This window comes from Hyperolius riggenbachi, chromosome 3, assembly GCF_040937935.1.
Source record: "Hyperolius riggenbachi isolate aHypRig1 chromosome 3, aHypRig1.pri, whole genome shotgun sequence".
Taxonomy (NCBI): Eukaryota; Metazoa; Chordata; class Amphibia; order Anura; family Hyperoliidae; genus Hyperolius; species Hyperolius riggenbachi.
This window is the reverse complement of record NC_090648.1, coordinates 219,744,552-219,766,292: the sequence shown is the minus strand read 5'-3', so window position 1 is coordinate 219,766,292 and position 21,741 is coordinate 219,744,552. Positions and strand designations below refer to the sequence as shown.

The window sequence follows — 21,741 nt, the reverse complement described above, 5'->3', positions numbered from 1 at the left end:
GTAAGAGAATATTGGGAGCAACAACACCATGAAGTCCAAAGGACACACCAGACAAGTCAGAGATAAAGTTAATGAGAAATTTAAAGCAGGCTTGGGCTACAAGATTTCCAAAGCCTTGCACATCCCATGGTGCACTGTTCAAGCGATCATTCAGAAATGGAAGGAGTATGGCACAACTGTAAACCTACCAAGACAAGGCCGTCCACCTAAACTCACAGGCCGAACACGGAGTGCGCTGATCAGAAATGCAGTCAAGAGGCCCATGGTGACTTTGGACGAGCTGCAGAGATCTACGGCTCAGGTGGGGGAATCTGTCCGTAGGACAACTATTAGTCGTGCACTGCACAAAGTTGGCCTTTATGGAAGAGTGGCAAGAAGAAAGCCATTGTTAAATGGAACCTTAACTGTGGGGGGGAAAAGAAACTCACTTACCTGGGGCTTTGCCAAGCCTCCTGCAGCCGTCCTGTGCCCGCGCCGGTCCTTCGGTGCCCTCCGGTCTCCCTCCGTGGCTAAGTTTCGTTTTCGGCCGACTGCCAGTCGTCCTCCGGCAAAGCATCCTCTTCTTCCGCATTCCCTGACGTAAAGCGCGTCCATGGAATGCATACCCAGCCATAAAGCGCATCCGGATGACGCGCTTTACGTCAGGGAATGCGGAAGAAGAGGATGCTTTCCTGGAGGACGACTGGCAGTCGGCCGAAAACGAAACTTAGCCGTGGAGGGAGACCGGAGGGCACCGAAGGACCGGCGCTGGCACAGGACGGCTGCAGGAGGCTTGGCAAAGCTCCAGGCAAGTGAGGTTTTTTTTTCCCCCACAGTTAAGGTTCCCTTTAACAGAAAAGCATAAGTAGTCCTGTTTGCAGTTTGCCACAAGCCATGTGGGGGACCTAGCAAACATGTGGAAGAAGGTGCTCTGGTCAGATGAGACCAAAATGGAACGTTTTGACCAGAATGCAAAACACTATGTGTGGCGGAAAACTAACACTGCACATCACTCTGAACACACCATCCCCACTGTCAAATATGGTGGTGGCAGCATCATGCTCTGGGGGTGCTTCTCTTCAGCAGGGACAGGGAAGCTAGTCAGAGTTGCTGAAAAGATGGATAGAGCCAAATACAGGGCAATCTTGGAAGATAACCTCTTGGAGTCTGCAAAAGACTTGAGACTGGGGCGGAGGTTCACCTTCCAGCAGGACAACGACCCTAAACTTAAAGCCAGGGCAACAATGGAATGGTTTAAAACAAAACATATCCATGTGTTAGAATGGTCCAGTCAAAGTCCAGATCTAAATCCAATCAAGAATATGTGGCAAGATCTGAAAACTGCTGTTCACAAACGCTGTCCATCTAATCTGACTGAGCTGGAGCTGTTTTGCAAAGAAGAATGGGCAAGGATTTCAGTCTCTAGATGTGCAAAGCTGGTAGAAACAAACCCTAAAAGACTGGCAGCTGTAATTGCAGCAAAAGGTGGTTCTACAAAGTATTGACTTAGGGGGCTGAATAATTATGTACACCCCACTTTGCAGTCATTTTTTTTTTAATGTTTGGAATGATGTATGATTTTCATTCCACTTCTCACGTGTACACCACTTTGTATTGGTCTTTCACATGGAATTCCAATAAAATTGATTCATGTTTGTGGCAGTAATATGACAAAATGTGGAAAACTTCAAGGGGTCTGAATACTTTTGCAAACCACTGTACCTAAACTGGAGCAGTAATGACAGAGGATCAGCACAGCAGCCAGGTAAGTAGTATTTTCCAAAGGTAGTTAGGATTGGTTGCATCCTTATTCCTCTAATTTCCATTTTCTTTTAATGCAGTCTCTGTTTTACTGCCAGTTGCAGAAAAAGTGATGCTTATATTACATCTGTTGTATTTTGTTTTCAGAATTTGGGTATTTAAAGCCATAGGTTCTAGACTTATAAACATGAGTCTTTATTTAGCTTTTTCTAAAGGTTGTACTCTAAACAGCCACACCAATAAAACCACTGACAGATGAAGTGAGTAGCAATGATTATCTCATTATATTGGTATATGTCTAAGGGTGGGACATATGCGGTAGCAAAGTGAATTGATGGGTTGTTGGAGGTGATGTGTTGCAAGCAGGTAAAAAGGTGAAGTGTAAGGGTCTGAATAAATTGGGCAAGGGCCAAAATATGACGGCTGACAACAGTATGTCATCTGTTCTGGGGTGTTACCAGTATGCAGTAGTTAGTATCTACCGAGTGCATTAGTCACAGACCAGTCAGATTGCACATTCTGACCCCTGCCCTCTACCAAACTAAAAACTACTTTCAAAAATATTCAGCTTTGATATTAATGAGTTTTTTGGGTTCATTGAGAACATGGTGGTTGTTCAATAATAAAATTATTCCTCAAAAATACCACTTGCCTAATAATTCTGCACTCCCTGTAGTGTATCAGTGTACAGATCCGGAGAAATAAAGCACACTTTTTTTTCTTTAAAAATATTGCTCATAGGTTAATGGACAATGGCCTCAATTCACTAAGATCATGCTGGAGATAAGGCAAGAGAAAACTTACCTCCACACAGTGAGAGAGTTATCTTATCTCTTCATTCCTTACGTTACCTCCTCTGTAGTTAATTTACCTCCTCTGTAGTTAATTTACCTCCTCTGTAGTTAATTTACCTCCTCTGTAGTTAATTTCACACGCAGTTGATTAACAGCCTGTCTTTAACTCTGGAGTTATTTTAAGGATTAGAGAGTTAACTTAAAGACAGAAGAGTTAACTTTAGTTTTGCCTGAGGTAAAATGTTTACTGAATACTACATGCCTTATCACTATGGTAACAACTCTAGAAACATTATTAAAGAAAACCTGAACTGAACATTAAAAGTCAAAATAAACATACACAAGTCATACATGCCTCCTGTATAGTGTACTCCTCAATCTCTTTTTCCTCTCCTGCATCCCGTTTGTCCACTGTGATCAATGGAATTCTCAGTCCTCCATTTTGAAAATGGCCATTACCCCATAACAGCTTTCTGGTTAGCACACTGTTAAACTGTAACATCGCCCACTTGAGCCATAGGGAAACATGGACACATCAGTTCTCCTCTCAGCTGTAACTGACAGCAACTGATATATAACTGACAGCAACTGATATATTTCAGTTCTGACAAAATGTTGTCAGAACTGGAAGGGATCATTGTCAGAAGAAAATGGTGAGCGTCTGAGAGGAATTGATGGCGAGGTAACTATGTAATCTTCATTTGAAGTTACCTCATGTGTTTATTTTAAATAATTTTACTCAGTACAGGTTCTCTTTAAAGACAGGAGATAAGCGTAGTGAATTGAGGCCATTGTCCGTTATCCTAGTAGAATTCATTTTGAGAATCAGAGATGGGCAGGGATATAAACCAGGGCATCATGTGGGGTAAAGTGCTTGTGCCAATAGCAACCAGTTCTATTTCTTGAATGATTTGCGAATCAGCACAGTAAAGTGACACCTGGAAGCAGGACAATCATTTCAGAGGAACAAACAGGTATTCCTAAATCCCCCGGGGAAGGAAATCCAGAGGACAGATTTCATGTGCCCTTCACAGATTTATAAGGCGACTTACAAAACCTTATATGCCACGAAAATAAAGACAAGGGACCAACTACAAAATGATCATCCATTATTAAGCACATTTATGACGCTGGCTTGCTTGAAGACTTTGTCTATGTTAGAGTTAGATTTTAATGTTATAATTAGTCATTTCTTTTGAAGTTTGTTTATTATGCTCTCATAAACTGTAGAAAATTGTACTACAACCTCTAGTAGTATTGGTTTATTATAAAACGATAAAAATATTTAATATTGTTCACTCTTGTTTATATTGAAACTAATGTACATTTATGCAAATAAAGGACCAATTACAACTGTTTATGATAAAATGTATTAAATGGTATATCTAAATCATTAATGTTATGAAGCATTTTTTATTTTTAATTATAAAAGGCAACCAAAATATGAGCCGTAACTGTAGCAATTAGCAATGTACTTTGTTGAACAAGTTGTGTATTTAGAAATAACTGATTTTTGATCATTGTATTTTTTGTCTTGGGATTCAGCAATAAATGCAATTTCTGAAGCAGAATCTTCTGATCTACTTTTTTTAATTTCATGGTTTTTGGAAGCGAAGTAGGAAAATGTTTGTACTCAGATCTAAACAGCTTTTACATGGATTGCATTGCATGTGATGCTCTTTTGGTTAACTGAGGAAGTTGTATATGATTTGGTCATCTCCAATGCCTCCCAAAAGAAACTATGTAACTGCTGCCTATCTGAGTTCTGAATTGTATAATGTAGCCTGTACTATGACAGGTACAAGTCAGCCCTGGTCTGTTGTTCCTCCCACTGCATTTGTATTCCACTGACAGAAGAAGTCTGCTCCAAGTTCAATTACATTGCTGAGTTGGCAAATTCCATCATACTACCACTTTTCCCCAGAAAATAAGACCGGGTTTTGTATTAAATTTTGCTTCAAAATATGCTTTCAAGCGTCTTTTCATGAGATGTCTTATTCTTCAATGACCAGCAATCTAGATGAATTCTTGGAACAAAGAAAAAAATCAATATTTATTCAAATATCATCATGTCATCACATTCTGAAACCATTTCATAACTCTACAAACCCCGAATTCCTTCATAAATTTATTTTCTTTTTTCATGTACAACACTGTATACTTAGAGAGGGCTTGGTTCTTGCCAAAGCTTATTGTTGTGGGTCTAGTGAGGTCTTCTGTGTGCAAATCTTTTTGGGAGTGTCTGCTTTTCTGGATGAAGGGTCTAGCTGTCCTGTATACATCCTATTGTAAGTTGATTGTATATTCTTTTCTATGCTTGCATACTGTAGCTGCATGGACAGTATTTAACCATTTCTGCCACCCGCACGTGAAGCTTACGTCCGAGCGGCTGCTGTGCTGTGGTGCCGCGCTTTGGCGTGCCCCTGGTGCCCCCGTGCTGTCCCCCGTTAGCTCTGGGATCAGTGAACGAGAACATGGTTCCCGATCACCGATCTGTGTCCCCAGCAGAAAAACCGAAGCGCTCTTACAAGAGGCTTCATTCTTTCTGCACGTAAAATTTTCCGCGTCATCCTTGTGCTTCCTGTTAGCGAGAAGCTCAAGGAGAAAAAAAAATGCAAGGTAGCCAAATAGTAAAACTACATCTACATATTTTTTACATTACAATTTACACATATAATAACATAAAAAAATAACTTTATTTTCCACACCAAAATATTACCCAAATAAAATTTTTAATGGAAAAAAAATTACAATAAAAAAAGACAAATAGTTACCTAAGGGTCTGAACTTTTTAAATATGCATTTGAAGGGGGTATACTACAAACATTTTTTAAATTATAAACTTGTAAATAGTGATGGACGCAAAAGGGAAAAAAATGCACCTTTATTTCCAAATAAAATATTGGCGCCATACATTGTGATAGGGACAAAATTTAAATGGTGTCATAACTGAGACAAACAGGCTAATAAAATACATATGTTTTAATTATGGTAGCGTGGGTTCTTTTAAAGCTATATCGGCCGAAAACTGAGAAATAATGAATTTTTTCAATTTTTTTTTCTTATTAATCCTGTTCAAATGCATTTATAAAAAAATAATTCTTAGCAAAATGTACAACCCAAACAAAGCCTAATTAGTGGCGGAAAAAAACAAGATATAGATCAATAAATTGTGATAAGTGGTGATAAAGTTATTAGCGAATAAATGGGAGGTAAAAATTGCTCTGATGCATAAGGTGAAAAATCCCCACTTTTTTAATGAACTTTAACCACAGATTATTTTCGAGTAGGGCTTATATTTAAAGCATTCTCAAAAATGGCTTATTTTTATGGTAGGTCTTATTTTTGGGGACATTTTGGATATGCAGAGATGTAGTGTACCATAGGGAGGAGTACATACTCACAGCTGGTAACCTCAAACAATTCCCTGTTATTTATATAAAGTAGTTGCTATGGGAGAATCCCTGTTTAGGATTGCAAAATGTGCAGAGGGTTCCTTGGGAATGTTTTATGTCAAGATATTATCCAAAAATTGAACATTTTATTTGATATTCAACAAGATGGCACCGGACTCGGACGCCACGGCCACAGGGCTCTGGCCTTTTTCACTTTTTTGAGGTCGTCTCTCCCTCCACTCACCTCTGGCTTCACATCTCGCACTGGGGTAAGAGGCGAAAGACATCGGCGGAGTCAGTCTGGCCCTGCAACAGCCACAGACCGCGGGTGGGAAGGCAGGTCAGAGGATCAGCTGTTCGGGAGCTCACGTGCAGCATGGAGCCTAGCAAGCCCGGAGCTCCGCTGATCTGCCGCCGCTGCCCCCTGGACCATCAGGGACACCTTCCGTGCCGACCCCACGCAGGAATTGAAGGCCCGATGACCAGGAAGGCTCCTAGGGGAGAGGCCACCATCCTCCGCACACTCCAGCCACGGAGGATGATGCCATGCAGGCCTCCAGTGGGTCGGTGCGCCCGGCTGCACAAACCGCCTGCGGGCCGACATTGTGTCCTGGATCAGTTGTTCGGGCTTTTTCTTTTCTCGGGCACTGGCACTTTTGGTGCTGCCCGGCTGCTTCCCCGAGCCAGCCCCTCAGCCACCGCCACTCCATGCGGGCAGGAGGCCTGACCACCTCTGCTTCCTGCTGGGTCTCCCACGTGGTAGTGGGTCTTTACCAGCCGCGGCCCCCAGCCTTACCAGGGTCATTTGCCACTGCCGAGGCCCGTGTCATCCACCACTCAGCTGGGAGAACCAGCGGTCAGGTCAGCCTGCTCCACCACCCACCACTCAGCCGTGAGGTCCATCAGTCACCCACCACTCAGCCGTGAGGTCCAGCGGTCAGCCTGTTCCACCACCCACCACTCAGCCTGGAGGACTAGCGATCTACACCTGGCGACTTCTCCACAGGAATGGACTCTGTTTGGACTGTTTTGTCGCACCCTGGGATGCTTTTTTTTCTTATCCTGCAGCCCTGGGGGGGACTCTGCCTCTGTCTCTCTCCTCTTGCCCTGGTTCTTCCTCTTTTCTCTTTCCTTCCTAAGTCTCTTAGTTATTCCTGCTGTTTCTCTCTCTCTTTCGCTGTCCACTCTCTCCTGGACACACGGCGGGGCGTCTGGAGCTGCTGCGGAGCTGAGCGAGCGCCACCGGCAGAGCGCCACCGGCAGAGGGCCACCGGCTGCTCCCCTCACACAGCTCTCCAGACTCCCCCACGCATCCGTCATTATAGCTAGTGTGCTGTATTTATAGGTATATGCTACTTGTACTACTGTACCTGACTGTACATGTTGGATTGCATGCATGTGTTTGTACCATCTCTGACCCTGTCTGAGCCAAAAATAATTCCAGGTACAACCCCTGTTGTACTTGGCGAAATAAATGTGATTCTTCTGATTCAACTTTTCAGCCATTGAAGAGATTGTGTACATATTCCGTTTTGTTTGTGTTTTTGTAGATCGTCTTCACACTGGTCAGCACTGCAGTGTTGTGGAATCTTGGATTCATAGTGCATCAGGATATGATATGCAGGACGTTTGCATGTTTTCGTATTTTTTTTTATTTTTTTTTAAAGGGATTTCTTAAATTGTTCCACTGACCTACTAGTAAAATTTGAACAGATGAAAACCGAATTAGTCTGGTAAAACATCTGTCAACTCCCTATTGTTCATGTAGTTATTTTTTTCAAATGTCAATGTCAAAATGCAAATTAGTGGTGACAACGAGCATTCGCATTTTTATATCATCATTTAGGTAGCAAACTTAAGTTGTAAGGCAGCTGAGCATGCGAACGCATAGATTCTACTGTAACTGTCATGATTCACAATGCCTATAATCTTGCTGGGTTATTAACTTATAAAACTGAGATCTCTTCCTGATGCATCAAAGTGAAATCTCCTAAGTGGGAGATAAAATTAGCAAAATCATCTACATTCTTATAACTTTTAAAAATGTTAGCAGTAGAATGGCCTCGGTGAAAAAGGGTTTTGTTAACAATAAAAAAGAAGGGGATATTTATCAGATAATGCAATTTGTTTTTCTGCTCTCTGAGGAACTGTTCTCTCAGATGAACTTGTAAAGTAGAATAGGATTAACCAGCTATGCGTTATTGTGTTTCTGAACAGAGAATGGGTGGTGTTTAATTTGGGGTGCATCAGAATATCATGCTTTTTAATCTTCTTCTTAGAAGCTGCTGTATTTAGGATTAATAGTGTTCATGGTCACATGTATAAAATGCAAGTCAGAATACTGCTATGAAGGTAGACCAGAATTTACACTATAGGGTTGAATATATGGTCTCCATATAGTCAGGACATATAGATGTACTGCCTGTTATTAAGCAGACAATCGTACATTGATATACCATGCCTAATTAAAGGAAGTCAGCCGAACATTCTCGGGAACCACTTTTATTATTATATCGGAACAGAAAGAATTTGCGATAATTCAGGTTGGAGTGAGCTTGAGATGTCTCCCAGTGCATCACTGCTAAATATATACAAATTAACCATTGTTAAAAGCAAACTTTTGTTTTCCATAGCATTTTAGTAAGTGGGCTTTTAGGACCATTGTAACCCCTCACACACTCCAATGAGTTTTGGTTCACCATGAGCTTGCTGGTTAGTCTGTACCATTATTATATCAGTAGAGACACTTGAAGCAGATATAAAGTCACATACAGAGTTTTGCAGCAATTCTGTTTCAATATTAGTAATGTTTTGCAGGCCATAGTTTTATGCATTGCACTCCTAGCACATGGTATTTTAAAGCTTGCACCGTTCATTCATTCATAGCGCGTTAGATTTTTTGGTTACAATAAAATAGCCGTTCTATGAAATGTATTGTAAGAATTATGTAACTGTGCTGTAGCTCAACAATGGGTAACATGATCATACATAAAATCCTTTTCTGCTTTTATATTGTAGAATTCAAACATCAAAAAGTTGGATGGTGAAGTTTACAGATACTGCTGCTGTCTCAGCACTAACCATAAAGTGAATCTTCTGGTCACAAATAGGTATGTATAGTCTACAGTTGGCAGTTTCCACCACCACCCGCCACTCTGCCCCGTGTGTATTTATATTCAAAGTGTTCCTCGCAATGGAAGCAGTCACTCAACGATCCAGTGCTGAGCGCAGCGTCCTTTCAACTCCTTCACCCACCCCAGTCTATATGCGTAAGCGTAGCTCCAGCTCCTGAAGTCACATCGGGAGCCAGAACGATCTGAACACTCAGAGTGGGGTGGATGAAGGAGATGAAAGGACGCTGCGTCTGGCACAGAATTGGTGAGTGACGGCTTCCGCTGCATGGAACACTCTGCATATGAGTACACACAGGAGAAGGCGATAGATCAAAGCTGCTCTTTTGGTGGTGGCAGCAGGTGGACAATGGAAACTCCCTGATCGGCACTGTGGGGGGGGGGGGGGAGAGAGTGGCTAAGCATCCTTCACTGGCAGTTGCAAACATGGGATTGCTTTACTGGCAACCTTTGGCAATCATTTATCTTAGTCTGGTTGCATATATGTACATGACAGGTGGAGGGGAGGCAGGTGACTTCCAACTCCAGGCAGGTACAAAGCAATCAGCTGAAGACTTGTACTTGATTCACAAAGCCGTGATAAGTCATATCATGGCCACGCTATGCTTTGCATGCGGTTTACCGCGCATAAAACTGTACACATGATATAACAAACGTTTGCCTGCATTCACGCGGCACGCCGAGTACTTTTGTGTGCATTGTACCACATGAACACACGCAAACGTTTTTATAGCGCTTGCAAAGCACATCTGGCTACTGTGGAGGGGGGCTATATTGGGTAGGGGCTTATACGTGAGTCAATCACTTTTTTTTCCTGGTTTCTGAAGGAAAAGTGGGTGTCTCGGATTATACACGAAGTCGGCTTATATATGGGTATATACGGTAAGTAATTTAACAAATCCAGCTCAAGAGGGTCAAATATTTGGGTCGACTTATATTCAAATATATATTATATGTATGTATTTAAAATGTTACAATTTTTTTTTGCGATAGTTGTCCTTTAAACCTTCCCACACACCTTAGTATCTTCGAGGAAGGGGCAGTTAAATAATTTTTTATTGCAGGCAGGGAAGAATGATGTGAGCTGCACATGACTGTTATGAACATGCTGGGAAGGGAAAGACATGTTGAGCAGTGAGAAACTGCTGAGCTGCAATGCTGCAGTTCTGGGGGCAACAAAAGGTTAATCTCTTAGCAGTAGAGGGAACCGGTTGGCTAAGCCAGGTGATTGACTATGTGCTGAGGAAGCAACTACCAGTCTTCAGGAAGCAGGGAACTACAAGTGCAGCCAGCCCAGTACTGCCATTATATTTATTGACAAAAAGTACAGATGGCAATGCAGTCCGTAAACCCACACACGGGGAGAGCATATAAACTCATTGCAGGTGATGTGCTAGCCTGGATCGAACCAGGGACCCAGCGCTGCAAGGCAAGAGTCCTAACCACTACGCCACTGTGCTGCCTGTCTTCTAGTCTGAATGTTTTTCACCAGCACTTCACTTATTCTAACCATTCAGAGACAAATTATTTTTTTTTTTAGAATGTGTAAGTTTCATTATCAGGTATGTTAATCTATCTATTTGCACCTTTTCATCTTGCCTACCTTTCTATTCATCTGAGCAAATTCAATGAACTCAGTCAATGTTAGATCTTTCTATAAGTCACTGTGGTAATGGAGAGAAATGACCAAGGCTGAATGCTGCTTATATTAACACTATTTTAATATGACACATCATTTTCCCCCCCCCAAAACAGGAGGATCATGTGTGTGAAGGAAATGGAGATCTTGGGTCACAGAAGTGTAGACTGGGACTTCCTGTATGAAGATTTTCTCAGTCCTCCCATAGTGGATGATAATGTTCTCACTTTATCAGTAAAGGTACACATTTTCACTTGTTTCTCTGTTTGATAGGCGAGTATGGCGCGAAAATGTGAATTCAGTACCCAAGAGTTGAACAATATTTCACCAGATATCAGAAAATAGCAGTTTTGCTGATGTCATAATTTGGGTTCATCCTAACATCCCTAACTTATAATAACTATATTCCCATAATAATTTACATTGTACAGTGCCACGGAATATGTTGGCGCTTTATAAATAAATAATAGTGTAATTCTAACTACTACCCATACCCTATGCCTAACCTTGAGGCCGGCTTCACACTATAGATTAGCATTGCAGTGCGGTGCACCCACCGCACCACAGTGCCAAAAAAACAGGCCGTCAGGGAATACCGCATTACTATGCGGTGTTCCCCTTCTGACATCCGGCCAAACAAGAAGTGACTCGTGCTTGCGGTAACTTCTTGTTTTTGAAATACAGAAGTGCACATAAGCGTATTGTAAAAAATGTGCCTCGACGCCGCCGCTACTAACATTTTGAAAATCCCTGCATCACCATACACTTATATGACTTTCAATCCAATGCACGTAGATGCAAGTACGTGCGGTAACGCCGTTTTGGAAGCACGTCAGATTGAGCACTTCAGGCGCACCACAGGTAATATGAGAGCACCCATTGACTTTTATCGCCATACAGTAGCAGTGCGGTAACCGCCGCGACGCCAGTGTGAAAGGGCCCTGAGGCTTTAATATGGCACTAGGCTTGTACTTTAGATAAAGTATGGGGAGTTATAGATAAAAGATAATAGCCCATATGCAGTTAACTCCGTGCCCCCCCCCCCCTCCCCCCCCCAGTTTTCTCCTAGGTGATATGTTCCTAAAATGCTTTTCAAACCACCAGTAAGCTAAATTTTTATTAATTATTTTGATAGTCTTTTTCACCGAATTTTTGGTACTTTTTCAATTGCAGAGTGCTGAAACAGTTAAAAAGGAAAAAACACGCAACAGAAAAGTACGATTAAGGGCATGCTTATAAGAGGTGTAAATGTTGCTAGCAGTAATGTTGGCTATGCATAGGCAAACCTGTCTCAGCTAGTGAAAATGGTTGTGTATTGTGAGGACGTCATTGGTTTTTTTTATCCAAGGCTATTTTTGATGCAGTGGGCTGTAAAACTGCTATTCCTTGTAATGTGCTTGCAGGTCATCAGTCCCACAAATGCTGCTGCCCTGATGACAGTTAGGACTGTTAAGATTATTAAGAGTCAAATATTGCAGGTCTGTATGAGTGTTAAAACAACGGAAAATGAAAACTCTGCTCCCGTAACTTCAGCCAGTCGCTCCCAGTCTGCGCAAGAAAAGTGCGCCCTCTACATATCTCTCCGGCGGCTGCTGTAGAAATTCGTAAAGCGCGCGCTTCTCTAACGTCAGATTGGCCGTGACTGACTGAAGGTACAGGACCTGGTACCGGAGCTGCAGAAGGTTGAGGACATGGAGTGATCCGAGCTTATGGGGCTGGAGGAAGCCCCAGGTATGTATAAAACTTTCTTTGATCAGCTCTGGTTTCCTTTAAGGTAATCTGGCCCTGAACTCTACACAGATCTGTAATGCTTTTACTAAATACCAACAACAAATACCAGCTCCTCATCCCCTATTCAGCATCGGCACCCACCAAGAGCTTGGTTCATGGTTTATTATTTTGTTTCAGGACCAGGGTCTGTTCCAAAAGAAAGAAAATGCAAGTAAGATTCAGAAGAGGATTGCTCTCCAAAGCAATGCTTCTGCTAAGGTAATGTATCTTCTTAGTAATACATTGGACAGATCATAGATTTCAGCACTCTTTCATGGCCTGCCTTTTGCTTGATATAATCACCCGTTTACACAAATTATAAATATGGAACAAAAGATTTTCATATGATTTGAGGACATAGAACAATTCTCCTGTTTTAATTAAAGTAGTAATCAAATCGACTTTTTTCTTACATAAAAATGCTTTTTTTTCTTCCAGGAAATACTCAAAGCATTGGATGAGGCGCGGTCAACTCATCAGCAGCAGACGTTGGTGAGGCAGAAGTCAGAAAGATTTATCAAACAATACAGCAACTAAAATGCTATGATGCATTGTCCAACCTTTTATACAATATGTAAGCAACTCAGTGTGTCTTCCATGACTTATCGGGTATTGTGCAGAGTCTGCCTCTCTCCTCACATTGGAAATGCCTCTGCAGTTCTGCCGGAGATTTATTTCTTGACAGTTTGCACTATTATGAAAGACTGTCCACCTTACTGCAAGGACAGCACGTTCATCAACATGTAACTCCAACTTGTGTGATTTGTGTTGACACTACCCTAGTGCTGAGCTTTAAAGGTCAAAAATACTCCATGTTTGTATCGCATGAATATTCAGATTGTTACTGGCATTATTCTGAGGAAGAAATCACTGCCATAATAAAGAAATGCCACTTGATTTTCAAAGTATTAAGTGTACGTTTTATCTTCGATGCATTATATTTTCCATGAAGAACACCAGGAATAATAACCCATTAATTACTAAACAGACCTCTGAACAAAATCTTCCTGCAAGAAGAGGAAGTGACAACCATGGCTTTATAAACAGTTAAGCTATTTCACAATGAAAAATCGCCAATCACCATTACATCCACACCAGGTGGTTTCACAGCATTTTTGATTTTCTATACCTATAACACAATCGCTGTAAAAATGTTACATGCAGTGGTTTTGCGTTTTAAAGTGGTTAGGGTTGCATTGTCAAGTCACTTTTTAAATTGCCAGCTATCAGAAAAGCACTTCTCATTGTGAAAAGGCCCTTTATGTTTTTGGGATATCCATGGCTCTACCAGTTAATGATGTGCAGAAGAGTTAAAAGAAAGCCATTTACCAGCTTTGTTGGATTATTCTGCCTGACTTGGGCAGTCACACAATCTACATAAACCTGCCTTCCCCGTTCATGCTTTCTTATATCTAGGTGCTGTGAGTTTTCCCTTTATTCACTAGATGGTGCTATACATAAAGTATTTTAGTTAAAGCAAAATCAGAGAAAAACCATGTCCCATGGATGATGAGGATGCAGTACTTGTCCTTCTTCCTCTCCTCTTTCTCCAGACTGCGGTGACACAACTCATTATGGATGACCTAGAAGACCTGTTTACATATTTGGGAACCAGTCTGGTCTCAATGGATATAAAATAAATGATTTATTTTTTGCAAGTCTGGAGATATTTCAAACTTGATGGATTATTTGATAAATCTGTTTCTGCTGGATGGTCTGGAGCATGGTGTGCTGTGTAAATTGCAACCTTAATTACTGTCTAACTCACCCTATGCTTGATGGTCCCACACCATAACTTGATAGGGGGTGGGTCACAAGATCCGTATCATCTACCTCAAAAAATTCAATGTGACCACCCAGGGGATACCAATATATCAAAATGCTTTATTGTGCACATGTATGCAAAAACAAGAACAAGACACCTCCATCCTAAAAACAATTAAAACCATGTGGAGCGCTCCATTCAAGCACAACCCAGCATACCACAAGCACCCCTCATCCACACTGGTACCGGTACCATCTACGATATCCTCCGAGTGGGGAGACAGAGGTAGCCAGGTCTGCTGCATGAACTTGATCCTCAGCTCTATTAAGGGTTCCCGTTTTAAGCAACCATATCACTTGGCTGGATAACAGCGATTGGTATCTCACCAGTCTCACCACGCTGCCTCCAGTCACGATTCCCGGATGTCAATATGAGGATCTGTCTTCGCTCACCTGCCTCTCAACCCGAGCGGTGTGCTAGTCCACTTAGGCGATCCCTTCTGGCTGAGAGTTCATGGACCACGGAGACGCTCAGAACACATTGCAGGTTGTAGCCCCGCCCACTGACGCGTTGCGCCCGCCCACCGCGGACTTCATCTGAGTGTATGACGTAAGGGGGAGGCGGAGATGCCCTCTTTATGCGTGTTTGCCGGCTGTTTCGCCAGTCCCACTTTCGCTGTCATGGCAATTATTGCAGCGTCTCCTGATCAGGAACATAACAGTACTCTGTTTCTACTGCATGCGCTGCCTGCATTTAGAATCCCTAGGTCCACTTTCTTAGCTGTTTCTGCCAGCCCAACAGACAGGCGCATATGCACATACACCTGCCTATATGTCTCATTTGTATAGCGCACCGCGCTTTTTAATCTGATCAAATTGTATATTTCGCACAAATTGCGGAAGACTTATACAGGTACACTTTACAGGAAAACCTTATAGTCCAATTCTTGATTGAGACCATTTGGGGACAGTGGTTGTAACAGGTAAATCCACCTGCATTCCTGTTGCAGCAGTACCCGTTCTCTGTCTCCCCCTCTCCTGTTATTGGTCAGTCTGTAGATCCCCTTAAACTTGAATCCAGCTAGAGACCCACCATGGACCACACAGAAATGTTCAGCCAGGGAGCTCCTATATTCGCCATTCAGTTTCTTTCCGCATTTTATATTGCTTATATGTTCTGAAATGCGTGTCTTTAGCTTCCTGGTCGTCATTCCAACATAAATCATTGGGCACGGACATTCTTAAACGGGAACCCTTGCTTAAAACGGGAACCCTTAATAGAGCTGAGGATCAAGTTCATGCAGCAGACCTGGCTACCTCTGTCTCCCCACTCTGAGGATATCGTAGATGGTACCGGTACCAGTGTGGATGAGGGGTGCTTGTGGTATGCTGGGTTGTGCTTGAATGGAGCGCACCACATGGTTTTAATTGTTTTTAGGATGGAGGTGTCTTGTTCTTGTTTTTGCATACATGTGCACAATAAAGCATTTTGATATATTGGTATCCCCTGGGTGGTCACATTCAATTATTTGAGGTGCTGTGTAAATTGCAAATAAAAGGTGGTTGGTTTAGAAGTTCTCCTCCCTGGCGGTAATTTCTTTACTGATTTTAGGGTCTAAGAGGTTTACATTTTTTTCATGTGCTTTTAGACCTTAAAAGCAGGGAAAAAAACCATACCACAGAGAGTCTGCAGTAGCCACTGCACATTATTCACCTCCACAGGATTCAGCAATGGAATTCTTCCTCCTGTCCTCTGGGTGGCGATCTACCCATGGTGAGATTTCGCTTTGTCATCCCGTGACAAATGGCAATCTCACCTGAGGGATCGAGTGTCTCTGAGGTCCGAAGAATACTGTCTGCGAGTATCCGGATACCGGGGGGGGAGGTGAGTTATAATTGCCGCTGTACTGCGTCCCCATATCTCCCAGTGGCGAGTCCAAGCCTGGATCAGGATTGCCGCTCCTGGCATTTGTACACCCCGAGCCTGGCTCAGGCTTACTACCAAGGAGTTAAATAGATTTGTCTTTAGAAGGGAACAGTTCTACACTCCAAAATGTTGCTGTATCTACCTCTTTTGTGGGGTGCGCTGTTGAAGACCTTATGCTATCTGGCAGTCTTTATCTTTTACAGTAAATCAGAGCCATAAATATGCATGCCACTGAAGAGAAAAATCTTATTTCTGCAGGGATTGCGGTTTATAAGTGACTGCTGGACAACTAATTTGCTTTGGAAGGATCTGCCGATTAAATCTAAGCAGACATCTAAATCTAAAAGACATCCTGTAACTGTGCAGGATATATTATCCCCTGATCCTTCTACCACTGATACAGTCACATCATTCTGGCACAGAGTCTGGATTTTTTAAGATAGGTTGTACCTATGTTTCAGATGGTCCCACGCCAACAACTGAGAAACTATTTTGTTGTTCAAAATATGGTACCCTTCTTTTCAATTTGAAAACGCATCAAGGCTGGTTTGATTCATTTCCTTAAATCATCAGTTTGAATTACTGACAACTGTTAAATAGCTTTAAACAGGCATCACCCAATCACATGCTTTGTCATGTGCTCACACAGTGCAGACATCACTACAGTAGTAAGTGAAAACTACTACTGACTGTAATTTTTAATACAGTGCCAGACTTACTATTTTCATCCAAAATGCCTTATTAAAACAGCGCTTGATAAATGTGAGTTTTGGGTCCATAATGTCTAACAACCCAAAATGGGATTACAAGAAGAAAGTCTTACGGGAATTACCACTTACAGCAGATGAAAAAGTTTGTCCTTCCACAGAAATTAATTGTGCAGTTTTATACTGCAATCAGCTCATGCTCTCAGCATGCAGCGTGTCATCTGATCAGCTTCCCTTCCCTAGCAGGCTGCAACTTACCTTTACACAAGCCGGTGCTGACCAAGATTGCCTCTGATCCTTCTTACCTGCTCACTACTTCTTTCAATGTTTGTCTTCAGGTGTAAAATACTAGTCAGTTGTAGCAAAAAACTTCCAGTCACAGGAACAGTTTCTTCCCTCAGACGTTAGTTGTTCTTGCGCGGAACCACCCTATTCATCCAGCGCAAAGCAATTCTGAAACTGCTAGGACCTGAAAGCATCAAAGAACTTGAATTGGAGAATGAATGCTTCTCATCCTAATTTCCACAGTTTTAACCCCTATACTGTCTTTGATCTGTAATATCTATATTGTCTGTCTTTATAGTATATTGTCTGTGTCTGTTAAAGGAAACCTGAAGTTAAAGAACAAGCGACACCCATGCTAACCTAGTAATAAAAAACACATATATAAGTAGATAAATACTACTTCTACTTACATAACAGATGTATTATGCTATCCACGTAATGATTCCTGTGAATTTTATACAGGAAAAGCAGAAAATCCTATTGCAGGCAGTGGCCATTTTGCCAAGCTAATGCTGACTTCATATCCTTCCTGACTCTTGTTTTCCCCCCTCCCTTCTCTTGCTCATTGTGTATTCATTAGCTGCCCTCCTCCCAGAGTCTTTCTTTTATTTACACATCCAATCACTGAGTCACCTCAGCCTTGCTTGTAAACACAAATGATCAGCTAGGCAGGGAAATAAATGGAAGAGGAATATATTATAGATAAAAAGAGCTCCCAGCATTCAAAAGAACTCCCAGCAATCAACTTTTTGACACTAGGGCTAGTGCTCCTAAAGTTTGTGATAACGCCAAACCATAACAGCAGAAAAAGTTTTGAATGCGGGATTAGCATCTTTATCACTTAATACACTCAGACCAGTTGCTGTTGAAATTTGATTTTTATGGTGACAATACCGCTTTAAAGTTGGAGGCTGACCTATTTCCTTTTAAAGAATGCATATTTCCTGGCTGTCATGCTGATCTTTTGCCTTTAATACTTTTAGCCTTAGCCCCTGACCAAGCATGCAGGTCAGATGTTTGACTGTAGTTTGACTAGATTAGCTACATGCTTGTTTCAGGTTTATGATTCAAAAACTACTACAGTCAACGATCAGCAGGAAAGTCAAGAAACTGTTTTGTGTTTGTTAGTTTTTTAAAGGAAATAAATATGGCAGCCTCCTTATTCCTTTCACTTCAGGTTCCCTTTATGCAATGGCAAAGTCAAATTCCTTTTAAGTGGAAACCTGTTTGGCTAAATAAAATTATTTTGATATACCATATTGCCAAAAGTATTGGGGCATTTGCCTTTACTTTATACTCACACATACATATTATTATTTATTGGATTTATATAGTGCCAACATATTACGCAGCGCTGGACAATAAATAAGGTTACAGACAATACAGGCGTTGCCAACAACACAATACAGGTAATAAGCAATAAGATAAACAATGCCAGATCATACTCTAGTAGTTATCCCGATAATACAAGTTCACATTATCCAGTGGGTAGAGTGCAAAATCAAGTATGATATTTGAGGGAGGCCCCTATCAAAGGCTTACAATATAGAGGGAGGGAGGCTACATCGAGAGGTCCCTGGCAGAGAGCGTTAGGGCAACGGTGAGGTGGGGTAAGCTTCCTTGAAGAGGTGAGTTTTGAGGGCTTGTTTGAAGGAGGCAGCAAGCCTGATGGGCAGTAGGAAAGAGTTCCACAGAATTGAGCCAGATCTAGTCAAGTTCTGTAGTTGCACATGGGAGTGTGAGATGCTTGAGGTGGTTAGGAGGAGGTCGTTGGAGGAGCGAAGTGGATGGTCAGGTGTGTATCTGCTGACCAGGCTTTAATATGAAGTTAGCCCACTCTTTTCAGCTATAACAACTTAAACCTTGTGGAAAGTCTTCCACAAAATAAAAGTGCAGACCAGTCAAGTTCCTCCACACCAAAGTGTGCAGTCTTGTTGGAATAGGAAGGGGCCATCCCCAAAACTGTTCCCACAAAGTTGGGTCTACGAAATAAAATGCTTCAGAGTACCACAGAGCTCATTTCACTGGCACTAAGAGGACAAACTCAACCCCTGAAAAACAAGCCAAATACGTAATACTCTATCCACCAAACTCTATTAGTGATAAAGTGCAGTCAAGCATGTACCATTTTACTTATATTCCCCAAACCCAGACTTGTCCATTGGATTCCCAGACTGGGAAGTGCGAATTGTCTCTTCAGGGACTGTCTCCACTGCTCTAGAGTCCAGTGGCAGTATACTTTATGTAACTGCATCTAAGATTTTTATTGCACTAGATCAGTGATCTGCAAACTTGGCTCTCCAGCTGTTAAAGGGACTCCGAGCAGTGCATAAAACCAAAATCTGAACTTACCTGAGGTTTCTGCAACCCACCGTAGGTTGGGAGGTCCTTCAGCGTCCTTCTGGCCCATCTCCCAGGTCCTGCTCCAAAATGGCTCCGGCAACACCAGGACCGAGTGTCAGGCTCCCTTAAACCGCACATGCGCAGTACTGTCACACCGGCCGCCGTGATGACGTGAGGCGGCCGGCGTGGTGACGACTGACGTCATCTTTCCGGAAGAGGGAGCCCGATACTCGGTCGCGGTGTCGCCGGGAGCCATTTCGGAGCAGGGCCTGGGAGATGGGCCAGGACGACGCCGAGGGACCTCATGACCTACGGTGGGCTGCGAAAATCCCCAGGTAAGTTCAGATTTTGTTTTTATGCACTGCTCGGAGTCCCTTTAAAGAGTAATTGTTAGGCTACAAAAGCTAATTTAAACCTCTATTCTCCTGTGTTAAACAGTTTAGAAGGAAGCCAAAAAGGCAATACTGAAGTTAAAAATCTTTCTTGTTGTTGGCTGAATAGCAATCCTCTTTATTCCCAAGCTCCTAAGGAGGCCACAGGCCGCAAAACAGATACTGCAGAGCATGCTGGGAGGGTTTTTTCTCTCCACTGCACAGAAAGTGCAGGGAGGTCCTCCCCTTCATTTCCCTATCCCGCCCTAAGGCTGCTTTCACAGTGGGAAGTTACAGGCTCATGTTACAGCAGCCTGTAACTTGCAGCCCAACTCACAGCACTGAAAAATCAATGTGCTGCTCACAGTGCACATGTTGCATTAGAGTATACTGCACTAGTCCACTATTGTTCCTAGCCACATGGCTAATTAATATTCACTGCACAGTAGTGTTGTCCGGATCATGAACGATTCGGATCTTTGATCCGGATCTTTTGTGAGTCGAATCATCCGAGATTCGGTTCACAGTGGATGTCTGGAAGAAACAGGAACTGCAGCTTCTCTCACTCTGCTGCAAATGATTCAAAGATTCAGTTCAAAGATTCGGATCTTTTCAATGATTCGATTTGAATAATTGAAAAGATCCGGACTTCACAGTATAGAATTAAAACGGCTCACCTCTGTTCATCTGACAGCCTGAATTTATTGATTTGCAGGGGCAAACCCAGGATTTTTAAGGGAGGGATTCCTGAAAGGTCTCCCTCAGCTACGCACAATACAGTGTAATAATATGGTAGGACATCATGCTGGGTACACATAATGCAATTTCTCGTCTGATTGACAGGATCTAAGGATTACTTTAGACATGTCCGATCTGCTCCCAATCAACAACGGGATCAATCAGGAGCAGTATGGATACAAATAAGAAGGTGACATTGCTGATGAAGGGTAAAGTGAAGCATTCACACAGCAGGGCACAGGGCTGTGATCATACCTAGCTTTGTACTCTATTAAGTGCCCCAGAGCTGCTCCATGCTCTGTATATCCAAAGTCAACTGTAGCAGGTAAAGAAAGGGCGCAGTGCTGTGAGCTGCAGGATGCCTGCAGATATTCTGGTGTCTCAACTTGTGCCTGTCCCCAGAAACTGCACCAGACCTGGTCTGAGGGGGGATTCTGGGCACCTGTAATCCCCCCCCCCCCCCCCCCCTGCGTTTGCCAATGATTTGGAAGGTTGTTCTAATATGTTGAACAATATAGTGTACTAGTAAAGAGGCCCACCCGTTAAACGGGCTCTAGGTCACAGCCGCTACCCACCGCAATGCGCGCACATACGCGTCCCGCTTGCTTGTTCCCCACTACTGTCTGAAGTATATGCACATGGAGCTGCTTGCATGGCAGTTGGAAAAAGCTGTTATTTCCCACAATGCAATGAGAACCTCTGTGAACCACACACAGAAAACTGTCAGATACAGCCCTGTGTGCTAACTGCCCTGGCTGCGCACATGCTCAGTACAAAAAAGCCAGGGACACACAACCATTCAGTTGTTGAAGCAGGGACACTTGCATTTTATTGTATAGGACAGTGCTTTTCAACCTGTGGTGCGCATACCAGAGGTGGTACTTTCTTACTGGCCAGGTGGTACTTGGTATGCTCTGGGGAGATTAAAATGAAGTGTGAGCTGGTGGGGAGATCAAAAGAAAAAGTGATTTAGGGCTGGTCCAGTGCCTGGTGTAATTAGGTTTGTTTTTGTTTAAGACAATGTAAAGCACTAGTCTAGCTAATAAAAGTGCAATTACAGAGCAATGAGAGAGCAAGCTGGTAAATCTACACAGCATGATACAGAGTTTGCCGGGAGGGTCTGTGGGAAAAAAATCT

General features: G+C 42.6%; 1 protein-coding gene and 1 long non-coding RNA gene across 5 annotated transcripts in view; one reads left to right on the top strand and one right to left on the bottom strand.

Annotated features, from left to right (window-relative positions):
• The window catches only part of VPS13C (vacuolar protein sorting 13 homolog C), a 390,940-nt gene extending 377,563 nt beyond the window's left edge, over positions 1-13,377 (top strand). For all 4 annotated transcript variants that reach the window (XM_068275765.1, XM_068275764.1, XM_068275763.1 and 1 more), the window contains 4 exons: positions 8,948-9,039; positions 10,816-10,939; positions 12,608-12,688; positions 12,908-13,377. In XM_068275765.1, coding sequence (XP_068131866.1) covers positions 8,948-9,039; positions 10,816-10,939; positions 12,608-12,688; positions 12,908-13,006 — 396 coding nt within the window. In that variant the 3' untranslated portion in view covers positions 13,007-13,377. The remainder of the gene's footprint in view (positions 1-8,947; positions 9,040-10,815; positions 10,940-12,607; positions 12,689-12,907) is intronic.
• LOC137563386 (uncharacterized) overlaps positions 1-21,254 on the bottom strand; it is a 29,574-nt gene extending 8,320 nt beyond the window's left edge. Inside the window, exons 1-2 of the long non-coding RNA XR_011030340.1 lie at positions 21,180-21,254; positions 17,173-17,336 (exon numbers count right to left, since the gene is read on the bottom strand). This is a non-coding gene — a long non-coding RNA (uncharacterized lncRNA). The remainder of the gene's footprint in view (positions 1-17,172; positions 17,337-21,179) is intronic.
• Between the last annotated feature and the right edge of the window lie 487 nt (positions 21,255-21,741).